This window comes from Staurois parvus, unplaced genomic scaffold, assembly GCF_062004578.1.
Source record: "Staurois parvus isolate SC_StPar_1 unplaced genomic scaffold, SC_StPar_1.0 ptg001222l, whole genome shotgun sequence".
NCBI classification, from domain to species: Eukaryota; Metazoa; Chordata; class Amphibia; order Anura; family Ranidae; genus Staurois; species Staurois parvus.
The window spans coordinates 399,700-415,364 of record NW_028319018.1 but is presented as its reverse complement, the minus strand read 5'-3'; the positions used below and the strand labels follow the sequence as shown (position 1 = coordinate 415,364).

Here is a 15,665-nt window from a genome sequence, read left to right as displayed (position 1 = left end):
TTGTCAGGGTCGTGTTATCTTTTGTTGATATATCCTTCAGCAAACTAAAACAGTTTCATTAAACTTCTAATATATCTGCAAAAACCTAACTTAATACTTAAAATGGCGCACATCAACACAATGGAGGTTCTCTAGATCCTTTCAACTGAAACCTTTAAATACAACAAGGGAGTGAATAAGGTTCAGGACGGCAGGATTTTCAATATGAAACCAAAATGAAGAACACGGGACATGACCTCCAACTAACTGGAGGAAAGTTCACAACTAATCTCAGAAAGTATTATTTTACTGAAAGAGTAGTTGATGCCGGGAATAAATTTCCAGTAGAGGTAGTGAGCCAGTGACAAATCACAGAGATCAGCACAATAGTACACAATGAATGGTTATGAATGAAAGCCATTCATTGTGTACAACTGTCATGTGATCACTGTGATTGGTCACAGCAATCACATGGTACTGGGCTGGCCTGGGACAATGATCTGTCATCTGGTGGACACAGCAGGTGACATATCAAGATACAACAGAGCCACTAGACTTGGAGGACTTCATATGATGTCCATCCAGGATGGGAGAGATCCCGCTCAGCTGTCATTCTGCTATAGGCCTGGTGGGAAGCAGTTCATTACAGGGGACACTGTACAGGTTCTATATGTAGTCTCGGGGGTCCCTGTGGAAGTCCATGTGTGGACATTCCTACCTATGATAAATGACAGGCTAAACCCACCTGGAGACCCGGGGACACTGTGCAAGTTCTATATGTAGTCTCGGGGGTCCCTGTGGAAGTCCATGTGTGGACAATTCTACCTATGATAAATGACAGGCTAAACCCACCTGGAGACTTTCTCCACACCTGGAGTGTGCTGAGTTCATGGAGAATGTCTACACAGTGTTTCCAGATTGGCTTTATCACCCCAACGAGCTCGCTCCAGTTCATGGATGTCATCATTATATTTGGAGGATCTCACCAGTCAGGAGCCTTTCCTGTCATCCTACATGTTCCCTTCTGAGGATTGTTCTATCCTTCCAAACAAATGTATGAAATCATGGATGAGTCCTCCTTCTATGTGATCTAGAAGATCTTCAATCACAATGTCTTTATGGATGAAGTGGATGGCCCAGTTTATATATTATTTATTGCTTTACAGCTTTATTCCCTCCAGGATTCATTCTTTATTTATAGAACCATTCAAGGAAGTGTTCTTACTGTGAGAGATCTCCACCACCATTCCTCTGTGACCATTACATCCTTGTCATTTATGTCTAACATCTTCATTATGAGTGGATTGAGATATATTTTTATACTTTGGGATGTATTTTTGCATTTTTTTACCCAAAAAGATCTGTTTTGGAGGTTTCTGTTTTATTATGAAGAAGGAGAAGGATGAGAAGAAGGAGAAGGAGAAGGATGAGAAGAAGGAGAAGGAGAAGGAGAAGGATGAGAAGAAGGAGAAGGAGAAGGATGAGAAGATGGAGAAGGAGAAGGATGAGAAGAAGGAGAAGGAGAAGGATGAGAAGAAGGAGAAGGAGAAGGATGAGAAGAAGGAGAAGGATGAGAAGAAGGAGAAGGATGAGAAGAAGGAGAAGGAGAAGGATGAGAAGAAGGAGAAGGAGAAGGATGAGAAGAAGGATGAGAAGAAAGATGAGAAGAAGGAGAAGGATGAGAAGAAGGAGAAGGATGAGAAGAAGGAGAAGGATGAGAAGAAGGAGAAGGAGAAGGATGAGAAGAAGGAGAAAGAGAAGGATGAGAAGAAGGAGAAGGATGAGAAGAAGGAGAAGGAGAAGGATGAGAAGAAGGAGAAGGATGAGAAGAAGGAGAAGGATGAGAAGAAGGATGAGAAGAAGGAGAAGGAGAAGGATGAGAAGAAGGAGAAGGATGAGAAGAAGGAGAAGGAGAAGGATGAGAAGAAGGAGAAGGATGAGAAGAAGGAGAAGGATGAGAAGAAGGAGAAGGAGAAGGATGAGAAGAAGGAGAAGGATGAGAAGAAGGAGAAGGATGAGAAGAAGGATGAGAAGAAGGATGAGAAGAAGGAGAAGGATGAGAAGAAGGATGAGAAGAAGGAGAAGGATGAGAAGAAGGATGAGAAGAAGGAGAAGGATGAGAAGAAGGAGAAGGATGAGAAGAAGGAGAAGGATGAGAAGAAGGATGAGAAGAAGGATGAGAAGAAGGAGAAGGATGAGAAGAAGGATGAGAAGAAGGAGAAGGATGAGAAGAAGGATGAGAAGAAGGAGAAGGATGAGAAGAAGGAGAAGGATGAGAAGAAGGAGAAGGATGAGAAGAAGGAGAAGGATGAGAAGAAGGATGAGAAGAAGGAGAAGGATGAGAAGAAGGAGAAGGAGAAGGATGAGAAGAAGGAGAAGGATGAGAAGAAGGAGAAGGATGAGAAGAAGGAGAAGGAGAAGGATGAGAAGATGGAGAAGGAGAAGGATGAGAAGAAGGAGAAGGAGAAGGATGAGAAGAAGGAGAAGGATGAGAAGAAGGAGAAGGATGAGAAGAAGGAGAAGGAGAAGGAGAAGGATGAGAAGAAGGAGAAGGATGAGAAGAAGGAGAAGGATGAGAAGAAGGATGAGAAGAAGGATGAGAAGAAGGAGAAGGATGAGAAGAAGGATGAGAAGAAGGAGAAAGAGAAGGAGAAGGATGAGAAGAAGGATGAGAAGAAGGAGAAGGAGAAGGATGAGAAGAAGGAGAAGAAGGAGAAGGATGAGAAGAAGGATGAGAAGAAGGATGAGAAGAAGGAGAAGGATGAGAAGAAGGACAGTTCTGTGACAGTTTCTGTCTATTTCTGACAGTTCTGGGACATTCACTCCATACAGCGGTTGAAACATTGTATCTATTTGTTTCCATAAATGACATTCTGCAGATACACTTAGAGGAGCTCTGCAGATACACTTTTTGCCGGCTTGGAATTATTCTTATTTTCATCCTACTTCTTCTTCTTCTTCTTCTTCTTCATCCTCATCCTCATTCTCTTCTTCTGAGGATGAGGATGAAGAAGAAGTAGGATGAAAATAAGAATAATTCCAAGCCGGCAAAAAGTGTATCTGCAGAGCTCCTCTAAGTGTATCTGCAGAATAGAGGAGCTCTGCAGATACACTTTTTGCCGGCTTGGAATTATTCTTATTTTCATCCTACTTCTTCTTCTTCATCCTCATCCTCTTCTTCTTCTGAGGAGGATGAGGATGAAGAAGAAGAAGAAGAAGTAGGATGAAAATAAGATTAATTCCAAGCCGGCAAAAAGTGTATCTGCAGAGCTCCTCTAAGTGTATCTGCAGAATAGAGGAGCTCTGCAGATACACTTTTTGCCGGCTTGGAATTATTCTTATTTTCATCCTACTTCTTCTTCTTCTTCTTCTTCATCCTCATCCTCTTCTTCTTCTTCTGAGGATGAGGATGAAGAAGAAGAAGAAGAAGTAGGATGAAAATAAGAATTCCAAACCGGCAAAAAGTGTATCTGCAGAGTTCCTCTATTTCTGACAGTTCTCTGACAGTTCCTTCACATGTACAGCGGTTGAAACATCTGTATCCTAAATGGAAACTAATAGATACAATGTTTCAACCGCTGTACATGTGAAGGAACTGTCAGAGAAATGTCAGAAATAGCGGAGCTCTCTGCAGGGACACTTTTGCCGGCTGATCGGGAAAAATCCGATTCGCGCACCCGAAGTAGGCAAATATTCGGATTCGCCGCGAATCGAATTTTTCCTGAAATTTGTATCGAATTCCGGTTCGCCTGGTTCGATTCGCTCATCTCTAGTAGATACAATGCAGGAATGGTTATTAGGGGACGCTTCTCAGGGCTGCAGTTCCTCTGAACTCCACAAGATGGTGATCTCATTTCTCTCCAGACAGGACTTCTCTATGGGATAAATACAGGAAGTGATTTCAGGAACAGACAGGAAGTGATGTCAGGAACAGACAGGAAGTGATTTCAGGTACAGAAAAGAAGTTCCATGTGGTAAGAAGCTCAATGGAGACATTGCTGGAAGTGGCAGCTGAGGAGGTAATTAGATGTAATTTCCTATTTACACCCAGTAACTCCTGTCATGTCCGTCCTCTTACTCCATAGTCATGTCCATCCTCTTCCTCCATAGTCATTGTGATGTCTTTTATCTCCAGCAGATGATGATACACACATATATAGTGTGGGAACCCAGATTAACCCCTTCAGGGGGAGGAGTTGATGATAATATATTTGCTCCCAAAGCTGGCCTACATGGTTCAGCTTTATCGTTCAGCCAGCGGGATGACCATAAAAACTGAAGCGATTCCCCCATCCACACATTGGAGGTGGAAGGGGAATTGTTGGTTCTGTTGACCCTTTAGACCCCTGGTCTAAATTCTCTGTCACTCATTCTGTCTCCTCAGGCCTGGAGAAGCATTGGTTACAAGTAATCACACATGACACCGTCTTGTCAGTAACCAAAAAACTTCTAATTTATTCCACAACGAAAGCTCTCTTTTATAGTACAATATAACGTGCAAGTGAGAATACAAACATTTACGTCAATCCTGAATAATGATGAGAAGCAAAATTTAAGGAATGTCTATAATATTACATAAAAACTTATCTGCTACATACAATAGAATCTCGCTAGATACTTTTCAAGGCTGTGAACATGATCTTTCTCAGGCATTTGTAATTAGTTATAAGTAACAAACAATTATTTTCTCATGGAACAGAAATATTTGACATTTAATTGTATCATAACAGAAACAGGTGCTTGTTAATACAAAGAAATAGTTGGATACTTTCACCGTCTCTACCAAGGCTAAGCTAAGATAAAAGATAGAAGAATGTTGTGAGTATAGTTCTGTAATACATAACTGACATAGCATATTTTCATTAACTCATTCTGGTTATAATACAAAACAATTAATCAACATGGAATATAAAATGGAGTGGGAAAAACAAAATGACAGACCTAAAAGACATACATTTCCCTTCAATCCCCTCTTAAAATCATTATTTACATATATGATTTTTATTCTCCCTTATACAACATAGTTCTTTTTCTGCTTCTCTCTGTATTTGGCTAGATAACTATTGTACTCTTTGGGTTTTGGGTTCAGTGGGGCAGTTTGTTCTTGGATTTCTTCCTCGTACATAGTCATATCTATACCTTTGATCATAAGCTTCTTAATACACGGAATCACACAGCACACTATCAGGGCTAGAAGTATCAGGGTGACTACAATAATCACTCCTATTTGTGCTAGCATCTGCTTCCATCCCTTGAGCCATCCAAAATATTGATCCCATGGATCAGTGATCCCTGAATTCCTTTTCAACTCTTCAGACAGATCAGACAGTTTTTTTATAGCCATAGTGACCTTGCCATTTGGCCCAGTGTTGTCTGGGATGTAGGTACAACAAGTACCTGTTCCTTCTATCATTGCACACACACCACCCTTTTCTGCAAGCATCATATCTAAGACCATACGATTTTGAAAGGTCATGGTGGAGTCAGCCTGCAACTGCTCCGCTATCCCCTTCAATGCATCCCTGGTGTAGTTGACAAACCTCTGTTGATTGTAATATATATAATTTATCCAATCAACATTCTTGTTGACGGTGATGATTGGAATGATTGATTCAAAACCTGCTTTGACCTGGTCCCTGGCCTTAAACTCATCTGGGACCCCTCTTGGAACCCCTATGGCGTCTATATACACATGTGGGTCAAAACTACCCATCGGGGCCTCCCTCTTGTACCTCTGAGTACCTCCTGTTACATCTTCAGGGATCTCAGAAGGAATTTCACTAAAAATATGCAGGGGCATAATAGCTTTGGCCAAAGCACACTCACCAGACCACTCCTTCTCCAATCTAGACCTGATCATACCATCACCACAAATCCAGTAGATATCACCTAAAGATTGTGTCTGATTCTGTAAAAGCCTAGATGAGATGTTGCTGTATGTGTGACAAAAACCTTTTGTAAAATTTCCAAAACTTCTTTTCCTTGCCACTCCTCTATAGCAGGTATAATTCCCTGGGTAAATTTGCAAACCTTCGCCTGGTTTGGGGTTTTTTGTAACTATGGGATACTTTGCTTTCCAGGTTTCACAGGAAGCATTCTTGTCATGTGCTCCTGTAAAAAGACTTAGAAAACATTCTTCAACATCTTCAGGAAGGTTTAGTGGCAATGTTCCCACATGGGGTCTGGCTGCTCCACAGACATAACAATTAGACTTGTTGTACTGCAGGGCGCTGTACCTCATCCATTCTAACCAAAGATTTACATCTGAAAATCCCGTCTCCGCTGCTACGGTATCTTCAAAAGAAGGATCAGCAATGGCAATGCAATGGCAATCATATCCCTAATAGTACTGATATGTGGCTTCAGGGGATTGTAATCATTGTTATTATGCATGTCTTGTATCCTAAAATTCCCCCTTGTGCCTGATATACCTCCTCCCCAGTATAACCCAAATACATACATTCCCGAATCACTAGGGCTGGGATTTTCTATGGTAAGCGTATATTTGGCATTGGGCTTGGTAAGAGTCATTCTGTTTATGAGGGATTTTCCGTTCTTGTCCTTCTTATTTATGGCTGTGTCAGGTTTGTATCCCCAGTCAGTTCCTATGTTCCATCCCACTGCTCCCCAATAATCACAGTTACTCCCCCAATAATCATAAGTTACACAAATGTAACCTATTCCCTCCCTCTTATGTGCCCTTTTCCTGCTACTCTCTTCATCCCCTTTTTCTGTTAGGTCGTCATAGGTGAAAGAAAAGGTAGCCACATAGGTATTAGAAGAGTCAAACCACAATGTAATAATCTTCCCCTCTCTGGTAATAGCAACCTTTGGTTTCTGTGCTGGTACATTGGTTTCTCTTTTGGTCCTAGTGTGTATTGGGTGTGCGTTTTCTGAGGTGTTTTTATCAAATGTGTGTTTTTCTGAGGTGTTTTTATCATTGTTGTTGTGACCACATATAACCTGAGCAGCACCCAAATCCTCTGGGGAGTATATACAGTTAGTCACTGTCCATATTGGGGTAAACACTAAAAATGTAATCACTCCCAGCAGAATCCATAGTTTGCCAGAGTCCTTGGCTAATAGAATGCTCATCTGGATTATTTTCAGAGACTTTGTTACCAGCTTCACTCACTCTTCGAGGATTTGTATCACCTGCTTCACCTCCTTTAATAAACAGCACCTTGTCCTGTTCGAGGTCAGGGCTTTCTGCCCCCGTTAGTACCTCCTTTTCTTGATTGTCCTGTTCGAGGTCAGGGCTTTCTGCCCCCGTTAGTACCTCCTTTCCTTGATTGTCCTGTTCGAGGTCAGGGCTTTCTGCCCCCGTTAGTACCTCCTTGCTTGCTTCTTGGGTCTGGTCCTGGGCCTTTCTCGACCAGCTTCACTCTGGAAGCATGGATCCAGATGGAACTATGTTCAGTGAGAACTGCTGTTCTGGTTACCGCTATAACCGTAGTTTCTGGTCCATAGGCGAATTCCTGCTATTTCTTGTTTCTCATCAGCTGTTTCACCACAATACGATCTCCGGCCTGGAACGGGTAAGTATTTTCCTGTAAAAAAAACAGAAACTTGCGGATAACATCGTTCTCTTTTTGTGGGATACATTTCTTGCCATTGGGAAAACACATCTGTGACCACACAAGCTGGTTGTTGTCTTCCCTTTTGTTGGGGTATGTGTGTAAAATCAATTTGAAGATGTGTAAAAAAGTGTTGTGGGGTAAGGCAGGTATTGATGCATGGCTTTATTTGGGTTGTTTGGGTTACTCCTGATACATGTGATGCATCTTTTCACAAAATCTTGTACTAACTCCACCACTTCTGTGATATAAAAATCTTTTTTGGAGTTGTTTTAGGGTTGCCTTCCATCCTATATATCCTATCCCATGAAATTGTGCAATGCAGATGGGTGCACTGGCTTGGGGAATACATGGCTTCCCCTCTTTGCAGATTAATCCAGTCCTTGGATTCTTCTGTAAAATAGGGTAGCACCAGTCTTCGAACTCCTTTGTGGAAGCTGACTGCTACAAAGTTGTGATCAATTGGGAATCATCTGGGAGGATGGGGCATAAAGTGGGCATCTGCAGTAAAACAAATTATTACTGAGCTACCTTTTTTGCTTCATAATCTGCTAGAGCGTTACCTTTTGTTATATCATCGTCCCCTTTGGTATGTGCTCTGCAGTGTATGACAGCAAGTTCCTTGGGAAGTGTGAGAACCTTGAGCAAATTGGCTACTAGTTGGGAATGGGCAATCTTTTTCCCTTCCGCTCCTATGTAGCCTCTGAGAAACCATAATACACCATGGTCATATACTGTTCCATAGGCATATTTGGAATCCGTGTAAATAGTGACAGACTGATCTTTGTACAGTTCACATGCTTTAGTGAAAACAATTCATCAGCCTGGGCTGATTGAAAAGAAAAATTTGTCATTTGGCCTAGTGCAGGAGCCATCTATGAAAACAACATCAGCATTTAGGATTGGAATCTTTAATAAATCCAGTCTGGGTGAAATATTAGCCTCAATGGATTTGAGGCAGTCATGAGCCTCGGGTCCTAGATCGTTTGACAATCTGAGACCCAACAATGCCTTTAGGATCATGGCTGGACCTGAGTTGTTTGCGCTATACTTGATATGCAACATGAGGTTGCTCATCAAGATAACCTCATATCCGCTGAGTTGTTGGGAGGACATGTGCTGAGTGTGTATATTTCTTAGTAAAATAGCTACATTATGTGTAGTGTGCAATATCATGGGGTGTCCTAAGGTGAATGACATAGACATCTCCACAGTCATAATGTAAAATGCCAACACTTTGAGACACGCAGGCATGCCTTGGACCTGAACTGGCACCATTTTTGAGAAAAAAACTACAGGGCGAAGTCTGCCTCCGTGCTCCTGGGCGAGTACACCAGCCATGGTCTTACAATTGTCCCTTGCATACACATGAAACATTTTTACATAATCAGGAAGGCTAAGGCCTGGGGCAGTTACCATTGCATTTTTCAAATACACATATGCATCAACCATGTCATCTGACCACTTAACAATTTCTGACATTTGCTGGGTTGTGACTTATCATAATAGGAACAGTCAGGTATCCACTGGCGGCAGTAACCAATGGCTCCAAGAAAGGGGAGCATGTCTTTCTTGGTTTGTGGGCGGGCAAGTTTCAGGAGAGCCACAGCTCTCTTTGGACTGACTTTCCTTTCCTCCTTTTGTAAACACAAAACCCAGATATTCAACACTTATTTTACACCATTGTAGTTTTTTTTCTTATTCACTTTCAAAGAAACATTTCAACAAACTCTCCCCATCCCTCAGGCCGGCCCCCTTAGTGAGACTGCAGAGGCAGATGACATCTGCGTACTGCAGCAGGACTGACCCATAGTCCGGTGTCCATTCCCTCAGAGTGGCTTGGAGAACAGTTGTGTAGACTACAGAAAAATCTACAAAAACCCTGAGGCATTAAACAGAAAGCAAAAATGGGCTGTGTCTCTGCATCAACAAAGACGCTAAAAAATGCATTTGCTAAATCAATTATTGAAAAACATTCAGCATCAGACGGTATGGCTGTAAAAAAAAATGGAATGTCAAACACCAACAGAACAATATTTTGTAACACAGTCAATGTCCTCTATTTCTAAACATGTAATTATTAATGTGTTTCCTACAGTGAGAAATGAATATTGCTTGGTTTGTATCTGGTTCTACCTGCCCTTCCAGGACTGAAAATTTTATCTATTCCTGCTTTATTTGCCAAGTCTACTAATAGGGACCCTGATATCTCTTTTAATCCTTCAGCAGAAAAAGTTCCCTCATCCTGTGTGGAATCAGGAATTCCTTGGGTGGGGGTTCAAGTTGGTCTTCCACAGCGTCCTGGACTGGGACGGTGGATGGGGCTGTGGGTTGGATTTGCTGCTGTGCTGCAATAAAAAAAATCACGTCCTCTTTGGAGAAGGAGGGATATATTCTGACAGTACGGAGCTGACAGTACGGAGCGGGTCTAGTGACACATAACCACTTATCACTCTCAACAAAAGATAGACAATAAGAACTTAAATATTGACTCTATTTCAATTACTTTGACCCGTTCACTTACCAACCAGGTTCACTTATTTGCATAAACAAATTATCTTATACTATATGCATTTGATAGTAGAAGCAAAGAAAAGAAAGTTGGTTACCCCCAACAGACTAGTTAAGACTCTGTAATTAACCTAGACCCTGTCTAGGTATTTCAAATGTAGACCCCGTCTACATAAATCACCTTTCCTTATCTGAGTCTCCCGGAGACTCAATGAAAGGTTGTCCATAGCCCCTGGCTATCAGTCTTTATAGTCAGTTTCAGGTAAGGACGCGTCGGGGAGATTGACTTCATCTCAGAAGAGAAAGACAACAGACATACACATACACACAGTGATAGGTAAAATCAATCTCTCAAGTTGGATACTGTCAAAATGAGATCAGAGTCCTTTCCCTGACTGTCTTTCTGAAAAATCACCCCACAGACACAATATTTGCAAGTCATTTACCAAAAATGTCTTCTCTCAAAATATCTTAATCGTCCTAAAGTTTGGCCTATAAAAATATGTGGTACTGCTAAATGACAATTAATTTTATACAAATGACCCCTTCTGGTATATACTTCAACTTGGTTATAAGGCCTATTTACAATATCTACAATAACATGTCTATTACTATCACGACCTTTATAATGTATCAGCAACCCACATTTACACAATGTACATGTCATTACATAGACCTCCCAGTTGGTGTCACCATGCGTTCACCTTTCTCAGGTCAACAACCAATAAGGTCTAGCTGAGAGGGTGGTGCGTCTTACACCTTCTGACAATAGGTCTTCAGTGATTTCGGTCTGTACACTTACCACCTCAGACTTATTACTCATACAAAACAAATTATCTTATACTTCTATATGTGGAAAATAACAAACTTTAGACACAGAATGAGTGACTATAGGCAATCTCCCTGAGATTGTTTAGTCTCCCTGAGACTATTTTCACTAACACTCCCGGAGTGTTGTGTTCCCTGAACACTTTATTGGCAATCTCCCTGAGATTTCTTAGTCTCCCTGAGACTATTTTCACTAACACTCCCGGAGTGTTGTGTTCCCTGAACACATATTGGCATAAATGGATATCGGACTAATCAGAGCCTCCCAGTTTCCTTGTATCCAACTTGTACAGGTTATATAGAAAATAATTCTACTTACCGGACAAGTGGATGGTCACTGAGCGGATGATACCGATATCCCGGACGAGCCCCCAAAACTGTTGGTTCTGTTGACCCTTTAGACCCCTGGTCTAAATTCTCTGTCACTCATTCTGTCTCCTCAGGCCTGGAGAAGCATTGGTTACAAGTAATCACACATGACACCGTCTTGTCAGTAACCAAAAAACTTCTAATTTATTCCACAACGAAAGCTCTCTTTTATAGTACAATATAACGTGCAAGTGAGAATACAAACATTTACGTCAATCCTGAATAATGATGAGAAGCAAAATTTAAGGAATGTCTATAATATTACATAAAAACTTATCTGCTACATACAATAGAATCTCGCTAGATACTTTTCAAGGCTGTGAACATGATCTTTCTCAGGCATTTGTAATTAGTTATAAGTAACAAACAATTATTTTCTCATGGAACAGAAATATTTGACATTTAATTGTATCATAACAGAAACAGGTGCTTGTTAATACAAAGAAATAGTTGGATACTATCACCGTCTCTACCAAGGCTAAGCTAAGATAAAAGATAGAAGAATGTTGTGAGTATAGTTCTGTAATACATAACTGACATAGCATATTTTCATTAACTCATTCTGGTTATAATACAAAACAATTAATCAACATGGAATATAAAATGGAGTGGGAAAAACAAAATGACAGACCTAAAAGACATACATTTCCCTTCAGGAATCCTCCCCGCTGCACTCTTGTATTCTGACAATGGGGGGAATCCTCCGCTCTCAGAATACACAGATCAGCATTGAAGCTATTGGCTGCAGCCGCTGGGGGAGTGGCTTTTATCCGGCAGTGGCCACACATGGATGGAAATGTGAGCGATCCCTGCTGAACCAGCTGAATTTCCATGGATCTATGGTCACCTTCAGTGACTTCCTCCCTTCCCCCTCATCTCCTTCATGATGGAAGTCATGCTGAGATCATCTCCCATTGGCTGAGCAATATTCTCATTTGTCTCTCAGCTCCTTCTTGCTATTCCTCGTCCTGCCTGTTGTTTCCTTGGATTGATTTTCTGTGTAGTGACCCCGGCTTGGTCTCTTGGATGCGCTCGTCTGTTGCTTGCCCTGACCTTTCTCCTGATTCCTGGATCTCCTCCTCATCTCTCCTCCATATCCTCTTACACAGCTTTTCTCCACACCTGCAGTGACCCTGGGGGGAGGAAACATGGCACCAGCACGCTGCCAAATCCATCCCCACCATTAGGGGCTCTGGAGACAATTGTCTGCTATTTACACTCCGTTCCTCCGCACATCACCTGATCACATGACAGCTTACTTCCACAGATTCCGGACAGATTTCTGGATGGTAAAGGTCAAAGGTCACTCTTCAGTTTAGGAGAGGTAGGACGCACCCAGGAACAATAATTTGGTTTGCATGGGAGCCTCATATAGAGGACACCTCAAATCTCCCCATCCAAATGTCCCTCCATCCAGAGTCTATACGTCCTATGACATCACACTGACCTCACAGCTCCTCCTCCCAATGTCCCTCCATCCAGAGTCAGAAAATCCTATGACATCACACCGATTTCACAGCTCCTACTCCCAATGTTCCTCCATCCAGAGTCAGAAAATACTATGACATCACAGTGACCTCACAGCTCCTCCTCCCAATGTTCCTCCATCTGAAGTCAGAGAATTCTATGACATCACACAAACCTCACAGCTCCTACTCCCAATGTCCCTCCATCCAGAGTCAGAGAATCCTATGACATCACACTGACCTCACAGCTCCTCCTCCCAATGTCATTCCATCCAGAGTAAGAGAATCCTATGACATCACAGTGACCACACAGCTCCTCCTCACAATGTCCCTCCATCCAGAGTCAGAAAATCCTATGACATCACACTGATCTCACAGCTCCTCCTCCCAATGTCCCTCCATCCAGAGTCAGAGAATCCTATGACATCACACTGACCTCACAGCTCCTCCTCCCAATGTCCCTCCATCCAGAGTCAGAGAATCCTATGACATCACACTGACCTCACAGCTCCTCCTCCCAATGTCCCTCCATCCAGAGTCAGAGAATCCTATGACATCACACTGACCTCACAGCTCCTCCTCCCAATGTCCCTCCATCCAGAGTCAGAGAATCCTATGACTTCACACTGACCTCACAGCTCCTCCCCCAATGTCCCTCCATCTGATTTTTTTCTGATGCTCTTAGGATGTGGGGGCCCCTTGGTATCCTCACATGTAAAGTGGGACTGTTGGTCCTGCGTTGTATGTAATGACATCAGAATGCTGCAACAAGCCTATACCCTGCGTAGTGTGGGGGTCCTGTGGGGGGGAATTATACCTCAGCCTGAAGTGGGGCTTTAATAAAATGGAGACCTGAATGGAGAGGTGAGGAGGATTCTGGGAATATCATTTGATGTGACTATTTGTGTTCAGATGTAGAGTTTTCCTCCTGTGAAGTCTGGAGATCATATGACATCACATTGCCTCCACCTCCCTCCCTGATAGAAGAGAGAAAGAAGAAGAAGATTCTAGAAGTCACCAGAGAGATCACTGAGCTGCTGACAGGAGAGGTGAGCGGTGCCGGGAATTCTGGGACATTCTCCAGTAACAGACAAGGGATGTGTCTGGATGGTGACTGTATCATTGTGTGTGTCAGGTTCCTATAAGGTGTCAGGGTGTCACTGTCTATTTCTCCATGGAGGAGTGGGAGTATTTAGAAGGACACAAGGATCTCTACAAGGACGTCATGATGGACAATCAGCCGCCCCTCACATCACCGGGTAAGAGGAGACTTTATTGTAAAGGAGAGAGCAGTACGGAGGATCCACCTAGATCCCCCATCATCTGATAAACACATAGAAACAATGGATTCAGTCAGTGTGTGTGTTTCCTACAGATGGATCCAGTCATGGGAACCCACCAGAGAGATGTCCCCGTCCTCTGTATTCCCGGGATTCCACACAGGAAGGTCACACCATCCCTCACCATCATCAGGTAGATGAGGAACAATCACTGATAGTATCATTAGGATCTGTACATTATCTGCATTGTTACCATTGATGTCATTTTTATTATATATTCAGAGTGGAAACCTGAGAGATCCTAAAGTTGAGGTTAAAGAAGAGATAAAAGAGGAGGAGGATGGGGCGATGGAGGAGTCAGAGCTTCTAAGAGAACACAAAGATCTGTACCAGGACACCATGGTGGAGTCATCCAGCTACAGGAACCCACCAGAGAGATGTCTCCGTCCTCTGTATTCCCGGGATTCCACACAGGAAGGTCACACCATCCCTCACCATCATCAGGTAGATGATGACAATTATTGGTAGTTGTGATTTATACACAGCATGTTTGTTACAATGAATGTTTTATTATATCTTTCAGAGTGGAATCCTCGGGGATGATAATATTGATGTTAAAGAAGAGTATAAAGAGGAGGATGAGGAGTATGGAGTGATGGAGGAGTTTTCAGAAGGACACAAGGATATGATGGAGCCACCTAATACCAGGAACCCACCAGAGAGATGTCCCCATCCTCTGTATTCCCGGGATTCTACACAGGAAGGTCACACCATCCCTCAGTATTGCAAGGTTCGTGGGATGGAGAATCTAGAACATGGACTTGTAGGGGTGATAAGTGGATATTTTTATGTGATATTTTCTCTCATTTTCTTGATTTAGAGTGGAGATCCAATCGATATAGAATTTGAGGTGAAAGCAGAAGAAGAAGAGGCGTATGTGAGGGATGATCAGCAGTCTATGGAGGAGGATGGAATAACGGGGACATTTATAGAGGAGGACACTCCTACAGAGATCAGCACAGGTGGGTCATGAACACTAAATCCATTCCTCCAACCATACTGCTCACTGATTGGTCCAGAGTAGGGCGGGGACTGGCAGAGTCTAAGTCCCAGGCTGCCCTTCACCAGGGCCCCTGATGGTGGGGTTGGACTTGACGCAGCCAGGAACCAGGTCGGAGCCCCCGAGACACCCCGGCTGCGGTAATGGCCACCGCCAATGGCGTGTAGCTGGTAGGAATGACAATAGCGTAGTCAGGCAGGCCGGGTCGACAACAACGGGACAAAACGGTACAGAACAGTAGACAAGAATCACAGGTCCCGGGCCGGGTTCAGCAACGGAAGGTCAGATCAAACTAAAACACAGAGAATGGTCTAGTCACAAGCCGAGTCAGATTCCAGAAGAGTCACGAGAGTATGAACAGAGCTGTAGCTACACACGACACAAGACACAAGTGCAAAGAGCATGTGCGGATCACAGGCTTATATGTGCTCAACCACACCCCTCTGGGGGATGGACCTCAGAGACCTGAAGGCATAAAAGACTCCCACCATGCTGTGCAGAAAGCCAAGATGGACGCCAGCACATGAAGCTGCACAATCTCTGGGAAAAGGTAGGATCTTGACAGTACCTCCTCCTCAAGGGCCCCTCCCCCTCC

The 15,665-nt window shown here is 43.0% G+C and overlaps 2 protein-coding genes across 2 annotated transcripts in view; one reads left to right on the top strand and one right to left on the bottom strand.

Annotated features, from left to right (window-relative positions):
• Positions 1–4,407: 4,407 nt before the first annotated feature.
• Positions 4,408–7,074, bottom strand: LOC149438056 (uncharacterized). Its single transcript, XM_089660307.1, is given in 2 exon segments — positions 4,408–6,310; positions 6,313–7,074. Coding segments are annotated over 2 exon segments (2,082 nt in total). The 3' UTR covers positions 4,408–4,990.
• Positions 7,075–14,268: 7,194 nt separating this feature from the next.
• Positions 14,269–15,665, top strand: part of LOC149438053 (uncharacterized) — a 159,098-nt gene continuing 157,701 nt past the window's right edge. Inside the window, exon 1 of the mRNA XM_089660306.1 lies at positions 14,269–14,514. Within this exon, the coding sequence (XP_089516432.1) occupies positions 14,269–14,514 (246 nt within the window). The remainder of the gene's footprint in view (positions 14,515–15,665) is intronic.